At 37.4% G+C, this 26048-nt stretch overlaps 1 protein-coding gene across 1 annotated transcript in view; it reads left to right on the forward strand.

Annotated features, from left to right (window-relative positions):
• The window catches only part of EYS (eyes shut homolog), an 873960-nt gene that overhangs the window by 319092 nt on the left and 528820 nt on the right, over positions 1-26048 (forward strand). The window contains exon 21 of the mRNA XM_027809136.2: positions 2854-2975. Coding sequence (XP_027664937.2) covers positions 2854-2975 — 122 coding nt within the window. The remainder of the gene's footprint in view (positions 1-2853; positions 2976-26048) is intronic.

Raw genomic sequence — 26048 nt, forward strand, 5'->3', positions numbered from 1 at the left:
AAGCATAGAATTTCAGTAGCTGACTGATAGATGTCTTTAGTGAAATCAGAAAAAGTACTGCCTGTTTCTAAACAAAATTTGGCAGGTTCCTTTCACTTACGATCCTGTAATCCATTTCTGGAAGAGTTTTTTTTTGGAAGTCAGCCATTATCTCACATCCCTGGCTTATGTGAGAACCTAACCTGACAGCAGAACAGTGTTCAAGAAGTTTGTAGTAGTTACTTGTGGGTATGGATTGGTGGTCCCTGTTTTTGCTTTTTGTGTTTGTAGCATATTGTTTTTACATTCTAACACTTGTTTTTGTGGAACTGATAAATATGCAGAGAATTGAGGAAATGTCAGAAAACCTTTCAAAATAATTTAAGATATTAAATAACTAATTTAGGTGTGGCTATGACGTAATAGAAAAAATTAACATGTGGGCTAGTAATGTGTCTGAAATATATTTTCTTTTTTCTTTCCTTGGCACAGTTCCCAGAAAATTATTTTCAGCAATTCTGTCACTATTATATTTTTCAAATACAAAATATTTTAATGAAATCTTTCTCCTGTATTAAACTTTGATTTACTCTCACTTCAAATATTTCCCACTTCTTGGACTGGTACTGCCCATTTTCTTCTCTCTTCATGGAGAATATTTTGCAGGTCTTGAGCCTGAGTTCAGGAGTACAGATAACAGTAAACTATAAATTAAGCTTGTTTTTTGGTTGTGTTTTTTACCTTCTTAACAGATGGTGTCCGCAGGTTGCAGGTTGTATTTAGTTGCATGGAATAGTCTTGCTTATGTAAAACACAGAGGAAAAAATGTTACTTTCTTCTTGTGACTAGAACATGTATTTAACTCATCAGTATATACTGAACTCATCTTGAGTATGCAGCCTGCTTTCATGCAGTTATTCTTCTGTTTTATTTTTCTCTGTAAGTAAGTTACATCTTGTATTTGTCAAAATGCCCTATCTTAACTTAGAAAGATACCCTTCAATTTTATTTTCTGACTTACCAAATTCATCTCAGTGGGTTGGGAAAAGCCATGTTACAGAAATCATGGGTGTGTCCAAAGCAGGTATAGCAGTGGTGGTAGTCACCATGAGCACAAAACACATAGAATGCAGTTGGGGAAGAACACAAATCACAAATACACCATGTACAAACTAGTTGGCACATAGATTTGATCAGCTATAGTAGAATATACATGCAAATAATTTTATTTTAAGTACTAGAATCAGTGGAGCACTATGACACTTCAGGACAAGCATACTGCACTTGACTTTAAACCATTAACTTTCTTTTTTATTTTGTTATCTTCTTTTCCAATAAAAAACTCAAAGCTTGTAATTTGGCAGGAGAGGGTGAGAGTATAATCATAGAAGGGTCTGGGACAATTGCCCAATATGCTTCTTTTTTTTTTTTTTTTTTCCCCAGAGTTCTCATGCTTAACTTACATTTTAAAGTGTATTAGGAAAACAATAATTCTCTCTACTATTAATGTAAAAGTTCATAGCCTTTATCACTTTGAAACACAGTTGTCTCTCTCTGTTTCCAAAGTGCAGATTCAGTAACAAAACACCTGTAGATGCCACAATGCTGGTATGCTACACATTTGACCATCATGCTGTGGTGGTTTATTTACTCACTCAGCTTTTAAGAGAACTCCTCAACTTTTTTTTCACTGTCTCTTACTGGCTTCCAATTCACATGTTTTAATAGGCTTTAAAATCGACCCTGAAGGCTGTTGCAATGTTTAGCAAGTAATGAAATAATTCACATTAGTCATGCTTACCCTTAAAGTGTTCCTAACTTCTGGTAGAAAGAAGCCTTGTTAGAAGCAAGCATGTCACAAAAGAAGCAATTAAAACTTCTGCTGAATGGAAGTGTTGGTATTGCAGCCCCTCCAGCCCCTCTCTAATTAATAATCAATTCAGGAAATGTTCACCTTGCTCTTCTTTTTTTTTGTTTGTGTAGAACATAGGCAGGAAAAAGATGCTTTATGCTTTTCAGTTCTGGGAGACTATGTCAAACACCCCATTGCATGCAGGTACTGGATTATTTTGAAGCTGGAGATTATACTGGAGTGTGGTTACAATTCGCTGTAATAGCTTTGCAGTATGATGAAAAATGACCTATAATATATGTCATTTTGAGGTGGATAGACACGCTGCTGAAGTTTTGTTCAGTTAAATCAGTCAGAAATGTAGCCCTCGCAACACCTAATCATTAGTATGTTAAATACTATCACTGTAGAGCTAGAAGAGTTGTATTTATGCTATCTGAATTACTGCCTAATACACCCTGTATTCTGTCTAATACACTGTGTAGGAGACAGTATTTCTCATGTCATGGTTTGTCTAATACTGCTTAATTAAGACACTGCTGCACAATTTCATATTAAAGGTGTTAAAGAAATCTGATAGCAATGTAATCCTGAGAATTTCCATAATATTTTTTTTGTAGTGAACTCTGCTTGAGCTGCATGCTGAACAATACTTTGCTTAGATATTACACTGGCATGCCTAAAGCACAGGTATTTACGATAATCTGAGTTGTAGTTTCATAGAAGAGATAATATCATTTATTAGAAAAAGTTGGAGGGAGGAAGAAGTAGTAAAATATTCCAGGTACACAAATTGGTTAAACAAAAAAGGTAGGTAATAAGTAGTGTTACATACCTACCTCATGTCCTCTTTTTTCATTGTATTAGTAGGTGAAATTATTGATATGAAATTTTCAGGTTTTGAAATGGTGAAGTACCTGATAGAAGACAACAAATGCAGAACAGTCAGTAATAATACCTGTTGTAAATATATTAAAAGTACCAAAAGTAACAGATTATTTATTTTACTCAATACATTACAGAGATACCAGTGTGTTTGCTTGCCTGGATGGGAAGGAACATTTTGTGAAAATGAATCAAATGAATGTAATTCAGAGCCTTGTAAAAACAATGGCACCTGCATGGATCTTTTCAACAGCTATCAGTAAGTGTTGCGTCTTCTCACTGTATGATTATGTTCCAGGAATGACAGACTTATGCATCCAGTTATTAATTTATTTTTCAGCTTGGGGAATGGAATGTTATTACACAAATATGCGAACAACTTGTGTTGGATATACTGCTTCACTACACATTCATTTTAAATCAGCAGACATAATTAATTGTAGATGGAAAATTAAAAAAAATGCATCAATTCATGACATGTAGCAAGTAATCTAATCTTGAACTGTATTTTGTCAGACAAGACATAGGGTCTCTTTTTCTGTCATTTACGCCCCGTAAGCACAGGAGATGCTTCAAGAGTAGAAGTAGTGGGAGTGGACATAGTTGTACAATCTTCAAAGGAAGAGATTATATCATTGCTGCCACCTTGTGGCTTAAAATTACAGAGTAGTCATTTACCTAAATTTTAACAGCCACACTGGGAGAAAGCCTGAGGATTTGGCACTAACTGTATTCTTTTTAACTTAAACCCCAATTTTCATTTAATGCTTAGATTCACGGTTTAAAAATGAACTTGTTTCAGTATAATGAGGACTCTTTTAAACAATGTAGCGATAAGTTTCTGTTGTTTGTAGCCAGGATTTACCTGTATTATGATGTCATTACTAGAACAGTCTGTATCTGAATTTAAATTCTTAATAGATACTGATACAGATGCATAAAGAACATGGTGTCATAACTGTACACAATACACAGTCTAGTTGTTATGCAGTGATTATATTCCTGGTAATACAGACAATCGGAAAGAAAATCTACCATAGCTGAAAATAGACAAATGGTTTCCCAAATAACCAAAGATAAATTTAACTTAAGTTAAACAATATATATGTAATAGAATTTTTTGCATTAGTTTATGTCCAGAATATAACTGAAGCACTTTGCGCTATCCTAGAACTGCATTTATATTAGATGTCCTAATTTGGTAAAATATTTCAGTCCATTAACAGAAAGACAAGAATCTCATGAGGCTGAAAAAATCTGTGAAAATATTTTTAATTGCTTTTTTCACTTTAAGTCTTTTGGGATATAAAACAATGTGTTAAGTGTTTCTTTAATTTTTGTTGTTTTTATTTTTGTGAAGTTTGTAGCTCTTTGTAATCTATAACAAATAATTTTATAACCATACAGTATGTCTGATTAGCTGTTATGGCAATTTGAATTATTATATAATATAATGGATTGTGTAGACAAATACAGTTTCACCATCTTAAAGGACAATTTTAGGTGCACGGATATTTGGCAATCATGTATGATTACCTGTACTTACATTTTACTTGTTTTTTCATCCTCTGGAAGCATTATATATATCTTGCAGAAGGTAACATGACTTCTCCTGATTTTATTTGTAGTTAGGTCAACAACATATGAGCAAATCCAAGGACTTGCTGTTGTTTAATGAGAAAAAAATATGCTCAAACGCTCTTGATTTGGCAAATACTGAACTGGTATAGAAAATGCTTACAAGGGAATTGGTTTGAACTGTTAGCACCACCCCATACTTTTTCTCAGAGCTGTTTGTCCTAGTTGACATCACAGAGCAGCAAAATTGGACATATAATTGATTCATCATATACAAGGGTCACGATAAGCCAAACAAAACCAGCTTCTTCAGAGATATCTGTAGTTGAGGAGTCATAAGAGTTGGCATCCACAAGGACAATGAATCTAGACCAATGTTTTTGTTGTACAATCTAAAACAACTTCATTTCAGTCATTAGAGTGGTCCTAGTTTATATTCAGATGTTAAAAGACATTCTGCTTTTTTTTCCACAATTACTCTTACTTGACATCAAAAACGTGTTGGTTTCTATTACCTTTTTTAACACTTTTCTCTTAAACTACAGCAGCAAGACAGAGTTGTCATCTTGTAGCTAAGCAGTGGCAGTCACTAGTATCTGATCCTAAGGACATCTAGCCATAGCTTTAAAATTAAATGTGGCCTTTAGAACAGGGTAACTGGATTCTAACTGCCTAACAGAAATGATCATTGTCATTCTTGCTGTGCGTAGGCATTGTTGGACAAGGAATAGTTGGTCTGGACCAAAGTCAGGCCAGGAACTGCTTTGAGAAGGCAACAGTGATAGACAATGCAGTTCCCTTGCCTGTGGCCATGTTCTGTCACTGTTTATTTATCTGGTGTAAATTTAGCTGCTGGATACCATACACAGAATTTTCTGTATTTCTTTCATTTGGCTACACCACTACTGGTACTTGATACAATTCTAACAAATTAATATAAAGAAGAGATAACATATCATTCTTTTATGCCTTTGATAATACTCATTAGTTTACTTTCTCTCAAGTATTTGCAAATCTATCTGAAAACATCTGTCCTTGAAAAACCCAGTAATTCATTGTGCAAAAGCATAAAAATGTATTTTATAGGAAAAAACCCAAGAATATAATACAAAAAAATGTTTGTACCAAGTTTCAAATCTAATAATGATAATATAAACCATACTTAGTTAAAATTCTTTCTATTAAGTTATTTGTTTATCTGGTACTATTCATTTTTGAACCTTGATATGAAGACTTGCTGCCAAAACCGAAGGATAACAAGTATGCAAGAGCTAAATGCTTTTCTTTGTAGGTTCCATCATAGGAAAATAAATCACATCTCAATAGAAAAACAGAGAAAACCTTCTCAGTTGCATATTTGTATTTTAAAAAAGATTAGAGTAAGAAAAAACCTGAAACAATAGTTAAGGTTGAATTACTCAATGTGAATAATTTGTTATGTAATTCCTGTTTTATTCCAGGTAATTTTTGTTCAGCTGATAAACTAAGATATCTTTTTTTACCCTTCTCACTTTTCAGTTTGGCCCGTGGCATAGCAAAGAAATTGATGTAGTTTCATGCATGTATTTCCAGTACCCTGTGAATGTCACTCTAATTCTCACGATAGCATAATCTCTCAAACTATGTCTCTGAATGTTTATAGACAGATGCATCTATTGTCAGACAAATTCCCTATTTCTTCTCTATCCTATTGTACCATCTTTCCTAATACTTCTGAGTTTTTTTCTTAATAATATCAAATCATAATTAAAGCCCTTGTGTCTCCTTTGTTGTTACCAACTTACAGGGAAACTTTAAGTGACAATCTCTTCAACTTTTCTTGGAAAATAATAGGCAACATAGTTTTATGGATGAACAGGTGTGTGTAATGATGTACAATAGTTGAGAACTTGGCTGTAATCATTATGATGTTAAAACTTGGAGACTAGGCGTCTTCCCAAAGTACTCAGTTCTCTCTGTATATTCACATTGAATCCCACAGATTCATGCTGTTTACCATTTTGTCAGTATTTATTGTTGAAGTTGTTATAAAGAACAAAGATACTGTGTTGTTGCTGCTTTTCTTTTTTCAGCATGCCAATGGACTTCTGTACTAAACAGGAGATCAGACTTCCTTTAGTGGATATGCTTATTCTATCCATTGAGCCTACATTGTTTATAACAGTTTTAGGGTTTGCTTCAGTACTTAACCTTTGTCAGAAATTTAATTCATCCACTAGGATATCTTTTTTTGATGCCAAACCAGCACAGAGTAACTGCTTAGAGACCAATTTTGTCTTTAAGCAGCAAAGGTGTTTATTTAGTGCAACATTGGGGAGCTAGCCGATTTGCACCAGACAAACTAGCTCTGAACTTTTCAGTGAAAAGTCAGGTAGTTTATACAGTTTTCATGAGAGGTTACAACATCTTTACATACTCATTTTTGACACCTAATCATTCTATTTATAATAGATGGGATCTAGGTGGTGTAAACCTTTCAACTTTCTTCATTCAATGATTTCCTGACTCAAGGTCTCCTTATCTCCTTCAGGTGCCCACCTTATCTTTTCTAATTATTTAGAGTACATTCTTTAACGTTGTCAGTGGTACACTCCTTTAATATCATCAGTGGAACCTTTTCTTATTCAGAGTACTTTTCCTATTACTCAGAGTACACTCCTTTCTCAACACAAATGGAGCATCACCCAGAGCATTGTACCAAACTCATCCTGACTGATCTTTTTAAGACCTTGCTGTGTTTCATTTTATAATGTCTGTGTAGACTGAAGTCCAGTTCTATTTTTATACCTGTAGTTTATCCTTTTTCCTCTTTAAAACCAAAAATGTTAGAAGTAATAAAAACATTAAAAATAATATGGACTAGTTATCCTTGCAGTATCTTGGTTCACTGACTGGGGACTCATGCTGGCTCTGTTGGTCAGTCAAACAGTGCCAGTCTTCAGCACCAGAGCTCTGTCCAGCATCTCTACTCCCTGTGACTTGACTATAAACTATAAATTCCTTTCATTGTAACTTCATTAAAGATAAGTTTGTCTCAATGGATATATAGATGCATATATCAGTTAGGAAATTAGTGATCTCTTTGGATATATTTAAAAGGATCAATGAACTATGCAAGTTCCAAACTTCAGAATAAGTCTGCTGAATTGCTGATACTCATTAACATTACACATTGCCAAAGGTTAATTCTTAAGAGCTGTGTAATCATTACCATTGCATGTACAGCACCATTAGTCCTTACCATTAGTTACTTTACAAACTAATACTATTTAGATATTTGTATTTGTGTATTCATTTATCACTTATGCTTATATAATCATGCAACCCTATGGAGCTAAAGCTGTTTGGTTAGCACTGCTGGCTGTGGCAGTTGATGGCTCTTAGTTGTTGAGGTCAAGGTAGTTGCTCCCTAGAACTCTTCATTGAGGAAAGCAGGAACCACAGTGACCTGTCTTCTTTTTTCCCTGTCTTTCCTCACTTACCATCAATGTTTTGTATTTCCTGCCTTTCCTCCAAAATTGTGATCTTATCTGCCTTTGATGTACTACTTTTGGAATCAGGACCCCTTCTTGTTTAGCTTATTTTTGCAAAGACAGTTATCTTTCCTGCCTCCTCATTCTTATCCTTTAGATTTTACTTCTGGCACATGTTTTCTTAAACCCTGTTTGTCCAACTATATCACAAGTCTCCATTTTTCCTTTTACAGTTATGGTTATTTTTTATACATTTATGCCAGCTGACAGTTTGGGTAACAATACTGTCTACGAGAGTCAGATGCCTTCTGTCTCCTTCCTGTTACTTTCTCAATCTATTCCCAAATACATCTTGCCCTGTAGTTCCCCTCTTTGCTTCTTAGCATTTGAAGCCACATTTTCAGAATTAAAAAATAGTTTTTCATTAGCGTAATTGCCATCTACCTGACTGAGATCTTTAAAAATGACTAGTATTGTGTCATTAGAATATATTCAGTGTTATGTATACCATGAACTTTAATTATAGTAGTTAAAGAAAAGCAGCATTCTATTTCATGCTTCCCCTCCCACCCCCACCTTCTGGAGAGCATTGATTTGGAAAAATAAAGTTAAAATCAGCCTCTGAATTTTCTCAGAACTATGCAAGAATTTTTCTGTGCTAAGTTGTGTAAGCAGGTGATGCCTAAATTTGGGGTGGATGAATATCTGAGAGATTCATAGTAAAAGAATATATATTTATGCAGAATATTTTGAAGATATGCTTATTTCTAAATTAATGGATTTTAAACTGTCATGGAATTCAAAAGTAAATCGTGATATGATTATAACTTAAATGCCAAGTTCAGTCTGCCTTCTGTTTTTACTGGCGCTCCTTTAAACTACTGCTATACTCTTTCTTACTTTTTTCTCCCCCAGAAGCAATAAACAGCTTTTCGCACAGATGGGGATCAGCTTGGCATTTAATGGTCCCAGACGCCAAACTCTGGAACGTTTTTTTGTAAGCAGCATCTGGCTTCCTAGCTGGCATTTCTTCAGGGTTCTTTGGCCACTTTTCCTCTTTTGCTGCAGAGATGTTTGCCAAAACATTTGTCTGTTGTACTTCTGTCTTGTCTTTAGTTCTGACTTGTAGATTTATTTATTTTTTTTCCATCTTAGTGCCAAGTTATGTATGTGCCTCAAAGCCATCTTCAAAAGGTTTATATGGACAGTCAGGAGATTTACTAATGAATTAGCTGAAGAAATTTGTGAAAGTGCAAATAAGTGTTTCCTAAAAAGGTAGCAGGTGTTTTATAGTTTCATCTCTGGTAGTACTGCGAACAACTGGAAATGTGCAGTGTGCTACTTGTTATACTGCAGTGTGTGAAATCAGCTTTAGGGTTTTCGTTGCTTTAGGCAAAAAACAAAACATTGCTCTGCCATCTCAGTAGCATCTACTAAAAAGTCACTGATATTGTGCACCCCTTAGGGCATATTTTTGCCATTATTCAACAGTTTTCAGAAAAGGCAATGGCATTTTTATTCAAAATACCAAAGAAACATGAAATCTGAAACACCACACAGTAAGTACCTGGAAGATACCTCGCCCCACCGCCCAAACCATCTCTTCAAGTTTTTCTTCCTGAACAGTAGAACTGCGCCTCCTGGTATATTTAATCATTAGGTGATCTATTTTGAATAGAAGTTTGATTGTGTATTTTAGTTAGAGACACCCGAAGAGACATGAAATGATCATTTGATGAACTCACAGGTTAAATGGAGGGAGCACAAAACAGTTTCTAAAATAATGAGGTACCTGAGGCATAGCTTTGAGAGTGTGTGAAATGTGATACAGAAGTTATCCAAATCCAAATGGTTGCTGTAGGGCAGTTAAACACCTTCAGTGTAAATAATGTACAATACGTGAGCCCAGCTCACAGGGACAGCTAAGAGGTGAAGCAGTTTAGAGCAGTTTCTAGGCTCTGGCTTGAGATACAGTAGATTTTCTGGGAGCTACTTCTGGGGTCGTCAGAGGACTGCTGTGAACTCTTTGAGGAACTTCAGGGTGCCTGTTGCTCCTGGGGAGGGATAGCTACAGGAGGCTGTGACTGTTAGCAAGCAGTTTCCCACAGGCTTTGTTGTCAGCTTTTCTTGGTTGATGGGAACTTTGAGCTTTTTGTTTCCAGCTGGTGCCTTGTTAGGGACATTCAGGCATACTTTATGCAAATGTTGGAGAGAGTGTGTAACTACGAAGCCTAGAGCACAGCCAACAGAGGCAGTAGTGTAGGAGGAGGCCAGAAACTGTTGAGGACTACGTACTTTAGTAGTGAGGCACCACAGGGCAGTATGCCTGACCATCTTCAGGAGGAACTACCTCAGCACATTAGAGACCTGAAACCCTTTTCCTTTTCAAGGGGAAGTGCAGCATGATGGTGGTATCAAATCTCATACTGCCTGAAGAGGAAACTCCATCGAGTGCTCTGAGTTGAGATTTTAAACTCTTGAGGTCACATAGGCTTTTTTTTTTAAGCAAACATTTTTACCAATTTGGACACAACATGAGATGTTACAAGACTGGATGTGTGCTCCCCCTGAACCATTAGACAATTTTATCTTTTGAGTTTTGTTCCCTTTGAGATGGAGGGTATGGGCGAGGCAGTGTTGTCACTTATGCACAGTAGGATCAAGAGCCTCAGAAAGGAGAAACTACCCAGCCTGTGCCCAGTCCTGCTCCACTCCTATGGCTTCAATAGCAGTTTCCCTTCTTCAGCACGCTTCTGTTTTGATTTTTTTTTTTTTGAACAGCCTGAACCTCACAGAAGGTGATGGAGCAAATAATCCTTGAAACTATTTCCACACAGGTGATGGAAAAGAAGGTGATTGGGAGCATGGATTTACAAAGGGGAAAGCATGCCTGATGATAGTATTCAATGAGATGACAGGCTTAACTGGTGATGGGAGAGCTGTGGATGTTTATTTTGACTTTAGCAAGACTGTAGTCATTCAGTGATGACGTGCCCACGAGGTCAGTAAGAAGGCCAACAACATCCTGGGCTGCATTAGGAAGAACATCAACATCAGGTTGAGGGAGGTGATCTTTCGCCTCTACTCAGTACTTGTAAGTTACATCTGGAGTGTTGTGTCCCTAGTTTATCCATATCTCTCTCTTACTGGGGATCCCAGAGAAGGACATTTCAGCAGGAGGCTGCTAAAGTGATCCAGGGATTGGAACACCTCCATATGAGGACACAGAGAAAGAGAAGACAGCAGGCTCAGTGTGTGTCATATGGGGGGTGGGGTGAGAAAGGGAGCAGGCACAGGTAAAGAAGACAGTCAGATGCTTATCAGTGGTGCCCAGTCAAAGGACAAGAGGCATGAGGCACAAACTGAAACACAGGAAAGTCCATTTATATATAGGAAAAACATATTTTTACTGTTGGGGTAATGGAACGCTGGAACAGGTTGCTCAGAAAGGTTGGGGAGTATGCATCCTTGGAGACAGACAGAACTCAACTGGACGAGATCCTGAGCAACCTTGTTGTGTAGTTGACCCTGCTGTGAGCAGCAAGGTTGAAATAAATAATTCCCAGAGGTCCCTTCCAGCCTCAATGATTTTGTGTATTTCTCTTTCTTTCTGTAATAATCTAGATTTTTTGTCTGTTTATATGCATAGATCTCTCAAAGTTTGGGCAAAGTTGGTGATTTTGATAGTAAAATTGGGCAATAGTATGCATAAACATCTGAACTGCAGAGCAACTGATACATATATCTTAAATTTGGTCTACTGTGTTTAACTTATATGAAATATACACAATTTTATATGTGCAGGTCTCAGTTTTAGTATGTATTTTTGGATTCTGACATTTCTAGATAGCAAGTTTCATATATGCACATATGTATGGTATTGATCATATCTCTATATAGTCATATGCCCATATATAAGATGTCTATCATGCATGTAATTATTACAGTTAGGAATAATTAAAAAGTGGTGTTATTAACAATTTCTGGTCGTAAGATTTGTATGGGAACATTTAAGAGAAACATGAAAGAAAAGGCTAAAGAAGAAAGATTGAACTGTGCTTCTGTTGTGTTTCACATCTCTGGTGGCTGAAGTGAGAACTCAGAAAAAATACATGGATAAAACCTGCCGTTGCATTTTTTTTTCCCTGCAGATGATGAGATGGGGTGAGGTGGAGGTGCCAGTTTCTGTAAGCGTAGGTTGGCATAATTTGTACCAGATTTGGAGAAGAAATGCTATGCTAACTCATACTGATTTTTATCACGCAGTAACGGTGTGGAGAATGAGCAGGCAGTATTCTTTCCCTTTTTAGGAAAAGCTTTAGGGTGAGTTAGAGCATACTGAGGTGCCTCTTGTCTTTCCTCAAACCTAAGATACTTGACTTCAAGGTCACTGCTGAAGAGTAAATGCTCAGAGAAACGGACCTGTGCAGCTGGAAGGGCACTAGGAGTGAAGGCCAAGGAAGAGATCTGTTGGTCAACTGCAAGGACCAGTTCTAAAAAACTGTGCAAGCACACACTGAGCGGCCTGAAGTGGGTATGAACAAGTGAATTCAGTACTCTGGTGTGTGGTAAAAGATACAGAAATTATTTGCATTTGAGGATGAAAAAAGATTAAAAATAATAGTTGTCAAATAGCTTTGCAGAGGTGAAAGAACTGATTCTCAGGAGTTTCCAAAAATGGATTAGAAAACTGTGTGGAGTTTCTTATCAAAAGAGAAAGTATTCAGCAAATCGGTTCAGAATTTGTTCAAAGGCCTTGAGGTGAAAGAAGCAGAGGTTTGGAGAAACAGTTTAGACCATATCAGAATATTCCTGTTGTTCAAGGTTTGAAGATAAGATGGTGGTGTGTTAGAAGGCGGGTGTATGAGCTAAAGTACTGGATGAAAGAGTCGATAAAGCTTAAGGAGAAATCAAAGAGAGATAGAAAGTTCAGTGCTTATGATGAGATTTGGTCTAATAAATAAGAAAGAACAAAGAAATGCCCTATTGTCTTCTACACAAATGACAACAGGTAGCATAGTTTCTTTCATTATTTTTTTAAATTTATTTATTTTGCCATAACCTATTTATGGTTACCTTAAAGTGAGCATGTAACTTCATACTTGGCATTTTTCTGCCTGACAGCTCTTCAATGGAAGTCATCCCCCCCATCATGTTATATAGCAGTGATACTAAAATTAAAATTCAGTGGCTTGTCTTCTGTAGCTACAGTTCTGGGCAATAACAAAAATGCTGCCACCGCTAAGTATTCTTTGTGGGGAGGGGAATGAGAACTCGAACTAGAATGGATAGAAATAAGATAGGCAATGAACAGAAGAATAGCTGAAAAAGTTTTCAAGACAGACTTCACTACCTCATTTATGCACTACTTATTTTAATCCAAATCTGTTATGATGCTTCTGTTGCAGATGATTCATAATAGACTGTTTTGCTTGTTCTTTTGCCCTTCACTGAACAGTTCCCTAAAAGCACATGGACTTTCTTAGTTTCAGAAACCTTAGTAAAATAGGAAGTTTAAACAAACAAATAAAAAATGGTGGTGACACTTCAAAAATGGCTCATTAGAAATTAATGGGAAAACCATCTGTCATTGTTAGCTACAGATTAGATATTTCATGCATCACCAGTGTCTAATACATGCACAAAGGAACAGAATTTAAAAAGGATTATGGGCATTGCTGCTGACATAATATCCTGTTGAACCATGGAGAATAGGTAATAAACAGTTCCACATAAAAAACCAGGCTGTAGATCCCCATTCTCTTGACTATACAGTCTGTATTTTTTTCGTCTCTGATTTGAGCAGTCATTAGTAAAACCCACATGTTGCACTTGTTAGAACAAATTTCATCGGTTCCATAGATATTGTTCCTTTTACCTACCTTCTTCAAGCAATTCTAAAGTGGTTAAAAGACACAATTTTTGTAAATTGTCAGTTTTAATGTGAAGGTGTTTACCTGTGTTTATTTTGTGCTGAAATAACTTTCCAGCCAAAAAAAGCACAATGTTTCATGTCCAACTATGAGGCTTTTTCTTTTGAAAGTAGAGAAGGCATTTTAGAGAACAGCAGTCACTATTTCGTTATTGCTAATGATGTGCAAGACTACTTTGAAGGCAGCATTTTTTCTGTTTCGGGAGATAAGAGGGAGAAAATGAAGCCTGAGTATGTATTTAGTTGTAGTGTAGGTGAATACGTTTTAGTTATGTCAAGCAGTTCAGTAGTGAAGTACTATCCAGCCCAGACTGCATTGATTTCCATCAGCGGTGCTCAGGTATCTTAGATCAATAGATTATATTACCGTTGTTGGGTCACTGGGGTGATGAAGTTAACATATGTGAAGAAGAATTCTGAAAGGCTATTAATAGTACAGAGTAACATCTAGCATTTGTGGAACTGGCAGTATGTGATCTATAGGTAATGAAAGTAAAAAAGAGTTCTGGGTGTTTTGTTTTGGTTTTCCATTTAAGACATAGTAAAGGAAATTAATGTAAGACTTTATTTTGTAATTTTTTTTTAAGAAGAGATTGTGCAAAAAGCTACAAAACTGGTTTTGGAGAAGAGTATGATTGTGTGCATACAAAATATGTTTGAAAAAAGATGAGTTATTCAGCTACAGTACTTGAATCTTGAAATGATTGCTTATGTGTGATAGTGCAAGATGAAATATTTCACATCTACAAATTGGGTGAAATGGTTCAAGTGTAAGTAAACCATACACTATATATAATTAGAACATCAACATTGTCTTCCCTGCCAGTAGTTTCTATGGGTAATTAAATTTAAGTTAGTTGTATTTTTGGGTTTGTCTGGGATTTAAATTTTTGTTCTGTTAGATCAATAGAAATATTATAGGAAAGTATATTTAGACTGCAATTACAGATAGTACACTATTTGAGATCCTCTGTAAACAGTGCTTGCTCTTCACCAGTATTAAGCAGACTAATGCAGGATTTGTAATTATCACACTTACTTCCACTAAATGCCAGTTTTGATGTGTGAAAAAAAAATAATCAGTTACACTAGGAAGCCTTTATCTTTGAAGGTCACAAGTAGAGAAAGGGGAGCACAAATACAAAAGCTGCACCTCTCTGTGAGCATCCATAAGTATTGTTATGTGTGTCCCTTTGGCTTGTTCGTTCTCTGTCTGGAAGGGGCAGTCATAAAACTTACATAGGTTTGCTCTATTGAAATGACTCAGCGAGATAGCTATAGTAGAAAGTTGGATTGTTTATATTACAATAGATATCAAAGGTAGATAAAGACATAACTGACTCTTGGAGAGCAATTGAAAGTAATTTTTGTTGTTTGCTTTTATAGTTTTATAGCTGAACAGTAATCTTTTTAAGGACAAAGCTATTTTTGAAATCTGGTTGCTAGGACATAACAAGTCAATTTTGTTTTGTAACAGAATCTGTAGTAGGGAAATACCTACCTCATCTTGTGATGTAGTATTTGAGCAGCATATACATATATCTATACATGTATATAGATACTGGGGTTTTTTTAACATTGAGAAGCTGTCTGAGTTGAACTTAAAAATGCTTACTTTTGCTCTTTTCCTGTTGTTTGTACGCTTGGAGATTGTGGCACTCCTTTATGAAATATTGCATGGCTTTAGTTGAATAATTCTTCTTAGGCAAACTTGAGCAAGGCCTATGTTAATGTGGTCTTTGGTACATTTAACTGTGGCAAGACGAAATGTTACTGCCTCATTTATTTGTTGGAAGTTACAATCCTCATACATGATTAGGTGAATGGTAAGAGATTATAATTTGGATATAGTTTGAATCATTAATGAAGGTCAGTTTCTGCAAAACCTGTCTTCTGTTATTCTAATAACAAATGTGAGAATAGAGACATCCTTGCTTCTTAATCTTTCTCTGAAATATTTTCTGGACTGCCAGTATTGAAGACAAACTCTTTAGCCTTTCCAAATGTTTTGTTTTATGTAGTCTCCTTTGAAAATCTGAGTTTATAATGTTGAAATTAGCATTGTGAGAGTTCACATGCTAAATGATTCACCAGCTAAACTTTTATGAATAATTGGCTACTGGTGAGTGTTGAAAATATGTGAACAGTGCTCTTAGAATGTATAAATGTTGATATTATATGATTGTTATCCTGATGACCCAATGTATTCTGCTATACTAAATATTACAGCTATCCTTCATTATTGGTTTACAGGGACCTGATTGGTTCTGGGCATAAGGTATTCAATGTGTTCTATATTTGGTGTGAAAAAAAGCCCCATTGTTTAATATGGAATATTAATCCATTTGTTCAAAGACACATTTTTTAATGCCATTGCTTCCATTCCTGGATTTGATAGTTCTTTGTCAGACTGAGCCAAAGGCATACAGTTTCTTTTGTGATACACCTCCTTGGAGCTTCAGTAGGTCCAAGGTAAATATTAAGGGACAATACTGAAAGCAGCTTAAAAAAATAGGCATAGAACATCAGAAAAAAAGACCTGATAAAGACATCTTGCTTAAATGACAGAAGTGCTTGCAGAGAGGGAAAGAAATGTTTTTGTCTCATCCATTCAAATAATTATTCAGAGGTCATTTGCATAGACTTCTGAATTGGTGTGTATTCAATTATTTTTCATGTCAGATTTTCTAAATGTGGCAGTAATCTATCTTCAGGGTTCAATTCATATTGCTCACGCTTCATAAAATCTCAGAGTTGCCATCTACCACTTCATGTTGCTGTGCTACTTACTGCTAATAAGGATTGGCAATTGTTATTACCTTTACCTGGTCTTCCTTTGTTGCCTGTGGTGGAAGGAACAGACCAGAAAAGATCTCTCCTCTACTCCCCTAGATGAAAAGTACCTTCTGTGCTTAGCACTCTTCCTAAGACTTCAGTGTCATCTCCATATACTAGGTAAAGAACTTTGAGGTCAAGTGACAGAACTACTGTTGCATTGCTAAACTTCCCAAATTTAACAAATGTCTCTCCTGCAGGGGCTGTTACCTGCTTGCAGGTGATAGCTTTTATTTTTTCAGTGCCGCATTCTTCTTTCTTTCAGGTTTGTCAGGTCAAAGAAGACTTGTCTCAAAATCAGTGTACTAAACCACAGTAAGTTACATGTAACTCTCAAAGTATCAGAGTGATACAAACAAAACAGGTGTGGAGTGAATTTCCACAGACCCTTCACACTGAAATCTGGTAGAAAGGAAGAGACTTCCAAGGTGAAGTAATGCTGGAGGTACCGGTTTGCATAGCTACAGCAATAAACTCAGTACTGCCAGATTTGCCGTCAAAGACAGGCATTAAATTAACATGGAGGAGCACAAGCAAACAAGCAACTAGGGAGATGGAAGCCTTTTGTTCAGGAATCCTTCAAAGGTGGAGAATCTTCCATATAGCTGATTTATGCAACATCAGAGCTCTAACATATAATCTTTATGTAACATCGGTTTCTTGGGTGCTGCGTGACAACTGATTCCTTCTGATTCTTGAAGGAATGAAATCATATTTTTTTCTCTACCAAACTGAATCAGTACCATTCAAGATATTGGAGGTAGATTCTTTACTTACTACTGTTCACCATAGCTAATTTATCATCATCATTTACTGATTCTGTGTTTTCACAAATGAAGGTTTTTCTCTCTGGCAGACTCAATCTCTGGAGAAGCATTGCCTGTTAAAAAGCATGCAGATTACAGAGTTTCCCTCAGATTGCTGGGTGGAGTCTTGAGGTACCTTGTTGCACTTGTACTGATTGTTGCTGTTCCAGGGTGGCATGGACACATAGGCAAAGAATGCAGTTCTTGATGTTAGTGACAACAGATGGTAGGGTGAAAATTAATCCATGTCCTTTTTCCATTGCATTTTTTCAGGAATAGAAGGAAGTCTAAAGCAAGTTTGCTTCATAGGTAATGTTACTCAAAAGAGCAGCTTTACATGCCAGAATGCATAAACACCCTGTATGGGGGTCTGCAGTAATTAAGAAATGACTCTGATACCCTTCTGATATAACTTGGGGAATTTCAGACAAGGAAGTTCCAGGTTTTTTTCAGGGATGATTTGATATTTTTTAATCTTTTTATAATCTGTTTTAAAAATCTTGAACATGGTTTTTCCTAGCACCCTAGATAATAACCAAAACTGTAAAGCAAAAGTAAAAGAAAATACTCCCAAAACATGAAAACCTTGTTTACTCTTTAATGAATCCCTGCTGCATCTAAAACAGAAGTTTCAGGAGCTGATGGGAAGGCATTTTACTACTGGTTTTCTACATGGTTGTGGTCTATGAACAAGACTGTTGATACCAAACTGTATCGTATTTTCTGGTTCCAAGCCATATAACCAGAGTGATAGTAATAATGCTCAGTTTTACTTGTTTTGTTGTCTGTCTTAATGAAAAATAATGAAAGTATTCAGTGTGCTGTTTTAAGCCCAAACATCCCTCCTAATGAGACTGCCCTCTGGTGACTGGTGATTTTTAATTATTTTAATGTTTCCCAGCTGAAACAGAAAGCAATGTAATTTCATCTGGCTTTGTAGATAGGAGGATTTGCTGCAAAATCCTTACTGAGATAAATATGCAAATAATTTCATGGATCTAATGGAAAAGGAACTAGATGTCTCACCTCTGTGGTCCAGTAGTCTGAAAGTTGTATCCAGTCTGATGTAAGATGTATTTTGATTTAGGAAAATGGAAAAAGAAGAAAAGCTTCATTAAAAAAATGGGAGTTGAAATGCCCTTTGTAGGATATAAAGTTCTGTTTCCTAAAAGAGAAGTGTGTGCATTGCAGCTGAACCAGAGCTTAAAATAAAAGCTGAAATATAGTTCGCTCGCTCATTGAGCTGAATGTTACCTTGTGATTGTGCGAAACTCATTGCTTTAAACAGGATTAAGGAAGAAATATCTGGAAAACAAGTAAATACAACTTTGTCTATTTGTACCTCTAAATTTAATGTTTTCTTCTTTGTCATGTCCCTGAACAGACAGAATATTAGGAGATAATTTTAGTTGGTGTTACTAAAAGTAAGGATGTGGGCAGAGTATTATGTAAGCAGAAGTATACAGAATAAAGAAAATATATCTTTAAAAATGAGGAAAAGGACAAGGATAAAAAAGTGAAGCAGTTAAACTAGAATAAAAACTACCTAAGCCTCCTGAAGTTCTGTATGCATCAAATGTGCAAAAGGCACACTTACACACTATTATGGTAGCAGAAACTGTATCTTTTTAACCCTTTTTCTGGCAGTGTGCCTCCCAAATCCTTTTTCTCTAGTTTGGGGTCAATATCCACTTATATTTCCAGGTTTAAGAACAGGCTGAAGGGGTTCAGCCTATTCTATCTGCAGTTTTTATTTAGTTGTTTGTATTGTACTTCAATCATTTTCAAATTCAGAAATCCAAAAGCAGAAAAAGATGTATCAATCTGTCTTCAGAACAAGAAAATACAAATAAATTTTTAATGTGCATCAGGAATATGTTCTGTAAGTATAGGTCTAGCTTCTGAAAATGTAAAACCTAAGAAATGAAGCAATTGCTGTGGAGCTTTATGTTTATGGTGAAAATTAACAGTTCTATATCTGATACACTTCTATGCCTGCTTTTCTAAAGACAATTATAATTTTGTTTCAGTGCTCAGGAATCCATAAAGCTAGAAGGGAATAAGTATTATTATGGTTATAATTATTAAAATTACATAAGTTCTGCCAAGATTCACATACCTAAAAATTCTTAAAACCATTTCTTCAGTTCTATGAAGAATTTTATGTGAAACTATTCACTACCTATTTAGTAAAGGAATACAGCTGCCTCTGAAATATCAGGGATTCATAGCATGTCAGATTAGAGAAAATAGCATAGTTTCAGAAAATGCCAACCCACAGAACTGAATTTTCAAAAGTACCTGAATTATTTAGACTGTTAGATATGTTTTGAAATTTGAGGAAAGTGGTTTGGTCCATAGATCTTAGTGCAGGTAGGCTTATGAACTTAGCAGTCTCTATCAGATACACAATTTCCTTTATAGCCAATGAAGATAAGTAGATGGAGAGATTCCTTACAAAAATCATTCAACTCATCTGAGATATGAACTTCTAAGTAACTTACTTCTATCCACTGTTTTGAAAATGGCTTAACTCATGAAGTAAAGACTTTCAGTAATTAGAATTCCATGTTTGGAAGACAAGTTTGTTCCTAGCTGGTGTGCTCTGCAGTGTTTCTGAAGACCAGATCCCTCAGCTGTCTAGATGAAACAGCTTACTCTAAAGGTGAGTTTTAGTTCAGACTGAGTAGGTTTTTTAATTAAATCTCCAAGACATCCCCAGTTACCATGCTTTGGTTGGCTTGCAATGATGAATGATCATATGTGTAATCTGGAATTTTTTTGGATGTAACTTTAATGTATCCCATGTGATACAAATGAATGTTTGCAACAGGGCTTGCTGTTTCATTATGCACCCACTAAGAAGGGCTTTCAGACTCTACAGTATCACTTAGAATGCCATATACTGGAGGTAACACTTTAAAGAAAAGATAGTATATAATCTGTCCCTTCAGGGAATGCCAGGCTGTGCAGCATCAAGTGGCCCTCCTGTCAGGACCAGTATGCCATGGAGAGCCTGTCTTTGGAAAGATTACCCCATTCTGGTTACTCAAGCTCTTACAGGATTCTCTTACAGGAAAACAACTATATTCATCATTTCTACTGTTAAATAGAAAGGATGTTCACATGAGAACTTGTTGCTGCAGCTTTAGATAAAGGCAAGAACACACAGCTGGTGCAGTCATACGTACTGAGTGAGACTCCTCTGTTAAAATTAGCCAGTGAGGTATCCAGTGGTCAAGGGATGAATGCAACACCACACAGACCACAGGGTCAAGCTCTACGTGCTATGTATCACAGCAAGTATATGCCTGCTCAGGTTAAACTATTACATGGATTATTAACCCCTTGATACCCTGTGGTATTCCAGTCTGGATCACTACAGATGCCTTTGCAATTATGTGCTATGTGTCTTTTGCAGAAGTTCTTGATACTTTCTTTAATTAGGAGAACATGAATTGCTGAAGTGTGAGATTTGGGTTAGTATTTTACTGCTGAAATAACTTCCAGTACTCAACAATACTCATGTTCCTACTGAACAAAGAGTAGCAATATATATGGTTCTCTTTATGTGTATTGGGATTGAAATCTATGTTACATCCATCCAGTGCTTTTGCTTTGCAATTATTGAATAGGTAATACAGAAAGCATCAATTGGTCAGTTTGAAAAGTAACATATACAAAATAAGTAATAGGTTGGTTTACAGATAAGTATGTTAACTTAGGAAACGTATTGACTTGCATAATATTCAACAGCCTTCATGATCAGCATGTGATCAGAGGAGAAGAGTGAAAGTTGTTTCAGTCAGTTTAAGTATCTTAGGACATAGTGTACATTTTACTGTAGTGTTCTTTTATTTTTATTTCTGATGTGCAATGGCAGCAAGGTCCATTGCATTCACAGTTCATGCACTATATTATTAGTCATCTTAACACTAGATGTATTTTGCATTCCATGATGCAAACTTCTCAGACACTTACAATGATTAGGCATGCAATAAAGAGCTCATCCGTGCATGTCTCTTATTATCTGGTACCATTCCCAAAGTATTTTATCTCTGCTTTCCTACCTACCACTTCAGACTCATCTTGAAGACTGCAGGTGGTGCATCTGCTTTCCATAAGCCAGCATCTACCTCTATTAAAACAACAAATTGGAGGTATATGTTTGACAAAGGTAACAAATTTGTTTTCCTTAATTTCAGCTTCCCATCACTATTCTAACAGCTGATAAAGGCAGGTGGAATTTCTTTTATAATTTAATAGTGAAATTGATATTCACCTTTCAATTTACTCTGTAAAAGAAATTGCACTTTACTCACTGATTAATCCTAAGGAGAGAGGGGAAGAGGTAATATTTCTTCCTGTGTGGCCACTTCTTGCTATAAACATTTACACAGTTTGGAAAGATTTATCACTTGGTCATGGCAGACATGAGTGTATTGAGAAATCAAAGTACTGGATAATGGATGAGCTTCTTGACTATTTCTTCCTTTGTTTAATCTTTTCATCTGAACTTTGTACCTGAACTTCCTCATTGAAATCAAACCAAGCTATTGTGTGTTTCACTGCTAAGGAAACTTCCCATTGTCAGATTGACAGCCCAAGGAACTGAATGTCCTTAGTGACTAACTGCAGCAGTGGTAGATAAATACCACTTACTTGCACTGAATTGAGAAGATGAGAGGATAGTTCAGTCTCTGTGTTCAAATTGATAACTGTTTACAAAAAGTGGTGATGACTATTGTAGTAATTGTAATAATGAAGGATGATACTCTCATCATAGAATAATAGAATGATTTAGGTTGGAAAGAACCTTTAAGATCGAGTCCAACTGTAGCGAACCATAATAATGAAGGGTGTCCTAGTATTTCTCAAAGGCAAAGCTACTGACATGCCATTGTTGACTGGGACAGCAACTAAACACATCTAGGAATTTGTCTCAACCACAAATATATGTATTCCTACTTTAACTTAGGAGTTTCAGTGTAGTAACTTGGGAGTTGCTTAGGACAAATCCAAGCAACAAGACATGCCTTTAATAAAAAGTCAATGGTCCACTAACCTGAGATACTGTGGTACTTTCACAGTGCCCAGGACTTCTTACAGCGGTCAGGTGGGCCTTGGGGACTGGTTGTACACCTGCACTGAACTCTACGATTCAGTTCAGGAGCCTGAATTAGAATGCAGTGGTGTGGAAAAGGTCTTCCTGTTATTCACATTAACCAAAAGTTTTCTGGCACACTTCGGAAAAGGGCAATGAACGAACAAGTTTGTAACACAGCGTTTTTATTTCAGGAGTTAATTGGTCATGCCTTCTTAACCACAGTAATAAAAGAAATAGGAATTTTAGTCTTTGCCATTATTATCCTTTATGACTTTGCCTCAGCCATTGAAAAATTCTACCCTATTTCTTCTATTCATAAAGATTGCTATATATGTATCCTGTGTTAAGAGTATGTTAAAAAAAAAAAAAAGGCAGAGTAAAAACTAATACTACTTTTGCAATCCGGAACATATTGAGCAACTAGTTTCATCCTCAGTCTTGGGCATTTCCCTGTCCTGCAGCCTGGCTGTGGCCTCCAGCCCTCCCAATGCAAAGGGCTGTGGTTTGTCAGGCAGTGACTGCCGGTGGCGGGGGGGGTGGTGTCACCCCCTACTAGAAAGGCAACCCCCAGAACTGAAGCTGGAGCAGGGGAGCAGCAGTTGCTGGCCCTGGCGTAAGGGTTAAACCAGTGACACCCAGCTCAGGCCTGGTGAGGCTGAGCCCCTGTGCAGCTAGGTCAGTGCGCAGCTGAGGGCCTTATGCTGGCAGTGGCAGAAGTCATAGAATGATAAAATGGTTTGGATTGGAAGGCACCTTTAATGATCATCTAGTCCAACCCCCCATGATGGGGCATGGAGATGTTTCATCAGATCAAGATGCTTGAAGTTTCATCCAGCCTGACTTGGGAACACTTGCAGTGATAGGGCATCCACAACTTCTTTGGGCAAACTGTTGCAGTGTCTCACCACCCTTACTGTAAAAAATGTCTTCCTTATGTCCAATCTGAATCTACCCATTTTCAATTAAAAACTGTTGTCCCTCATCTTGTCACTACAGTCCATGTTAAGAAGTCTCTCTCCATCTTTCTTATAGGCTTCTTTTAATTATTGAAAGACACAATTAAGTCAGCCTTCTCTTCTCCAGACTGAGCAACCCCAACTCTGTCAGCCTTTCTCCACAGGTTATTATTGTGACTGTCCCCTGGACTTGCTCTAACAGGTCCCTGCCTTTCTTATACTGGGGAACCCAGAGCTGAGTGTAGTGCTCGAGTTGGTGTCTCATGAGAGCCTGGTAGAGGCTCCTGTGGGCTTTGCTGCTTTTTATGCAGCCCAGGACACAATTGGCTTTCTGGGCTGCAAGTGCACATTGATGGCTTATGTCCAGTTTTTCCACCACCATCCTCAAGTCCTTCTCCACAAGGCTGCTGTCAGTCCATTTATCCCTCAGCTGATATTAGTACTGTTGATTGTGCTGATCTAGGAGTCAGACTTTGTACTTGGCCTTCTTGGACATAATGAGGTTCACATGGGCCCAGTTCTGGAGCCTGTCAAGGTCTCTGTGGATGGCATCCCTTCCTTCAAGTGTATCAGCTGCAACACTGAGCTTAGCGTCACGTGTAAACTTGCTGAGGGTGCACTCATTTCCACTGTTCATGTGATTGATGAAGATACTAAGTAGTGTTGTTCCCAGTGCAGACCCCTGAGGGACACGCTTGTTACTGATCTCCGTTTGAACGTTGAGCCATTGAATTGAGCCTCTTTGGACACAGCCATCCAGCCAGTTCCTTATCCATCTAATAGTCCTTCCATGAAACCAGTGTCTCTCCAATTTAGCAGCAAGCATGTTGTGTGGGACTTTATCCGAGGCCTTACAGAATTCAAAGTAGATGACATATGTAGCTCTTCTCTTGTCCACTCATGCATTTATTCCATTGTAGAGGGCCACTGGTTTAGTCAGGCATGATTTGCCTTTTGTGAAGCCATACTGGCTGTCTTTGATCGCCTCCCTGTCTTCCATATGTTTTAACATAGCTTACAGGAAGGTATATTCCATGATCTTCCCAGGCACAGAGGTGAAGCTGACTGGATGGTAACTCCCAGGGTCCTCCCTTCTACCCTTTCTAAAAATGGGCATGCTGTTTCCCTTTTTCCAGTCACCGGGGTCTTTGCCTGACTGCCATGACTTTTCAGCTATGGATGGTGCCTTGGAAACTGCATCAGCCAATTGCCTCAGGACCCTGGAGTGTATCTCATTGAGCCCCATGGACTTAGGTATGTTCAGGTTCCTCAGGTCATCTCAGATCTGACCTCCTCCTAGATCTGGAAGGACTTAATTCCCCCAGTCCCTACCATGAGGTCCAGGGGCTTGAGAAATGTGGGAGGAGAGATAAGCAATGAAAACTGAGGCTAAAATTTGTTTACTACCTCAACCTTTGAGTTGGTTTGTCACTAGTTCTCCTGTCTTACTTAATCGCAGAGGTAAATTTTCATTAATCTCCTGTTCTGGCCAACATACCTGTAAAAGCCCTTGTTATTCACTGCATCCCTTGCCAAACTGAGCTCTGTGCCTTAGCTTTCCTAATCCCATTGCTACACATCCAGGCAGCATCCTGTATAATTCCTAGGATACATGGTCCTTGTTCCGTTGCCTGTGAATTTCTTACAGTTCAGTTTGTCCAGGAGGTCCCTACTGTGCCATGCTGATCTCTGCTCCTTGCCTGATTGCTTACATGTGGAAATTTTGCTCTAAGAAAAATGGCCTTAAGAGCTGCTAGCTCTGTTCAATTCCTCTGAATCCTGAGGGCTATTTTCTAGGGCAGAGGTCCTCAAACTACAGCCCATGGGCCAGATACGGCGCCCCAGGGTCCTCAATCTGGCCCCCGGTATTTACAGAACCACCCGTGTGTCCGTCCCCCCCCCACCAGGGGTTGGGGGGGGAAACCAAGCAGCCGCAGATGACTGCCTGCCACTTTATCCGTGAGCCGGCCCCCTGGTTAAAAAGTTTGAGGACCCCTGGCCTAGGGGGTCCCATCTGCTAATTCCTTAAAAACTGAAAGTTGACTCTCCTGAAATTCAGGGTCCTGACTCTGCTTGTCAGCTGGCCCATATCCTTCAAGTTGTGAATTGTATCAGGGCATGAACACTGCAGCCCAGGCTGCCACCAGTCTTGACCTCTCTAATTAGTTAATTGGTGTCACATTTGATTGGTTACAAATGGAGAGTTCTAGGAAGAAAGTAGAGAAGGAATAATGGAAGATGGTAATGAGGCTCAGGTGAATTAGAGGAGTGATATGGGTAGAAATTTGAGGTGAACATCTAGAAGTGACATATAAGACTAACGAACTAGTAGCACCAGAAGAACACCAGAGATAAACTTATAGCATAGCTTTTGCAGGTAAAAGCTGGTGGAGTATGTAAAATGGGTCAGATAGCTTTTTGAGGAGCAAAGAATGCGTTAAGATTTCAGAGAGTAAAAGAAGAAAGATATTTGTGGTAGGAAAGAGGAAAGTGAGTACTTGAAGCCTCTGTGGTGACTGGAAGTGTATGTCTTTGGAGCTTTGTGGTTTGTATTACTCTAAATTTAAAGCTCTGTGTGTATTGAAAGTGACTTCGTTTGACTGCTTCAGATAGTCCAATAGCATCTAGCTTACAAGGAATTAATT

The sequence above is a fragment of the Falco cherrug genome, chromosome 6, assembly GCF_023634085.1.
Source record: "Falco cherrug isolate bFalChe1 chromosome 6, bFalChe1.pri, whole genome shotgun sequence".
Classification (NCBI taxonomy): Eukaryota; Metazoa; Chordata; class Aves; order Falconiformes; family Falconidae; genus Falco; species Falco cherrug.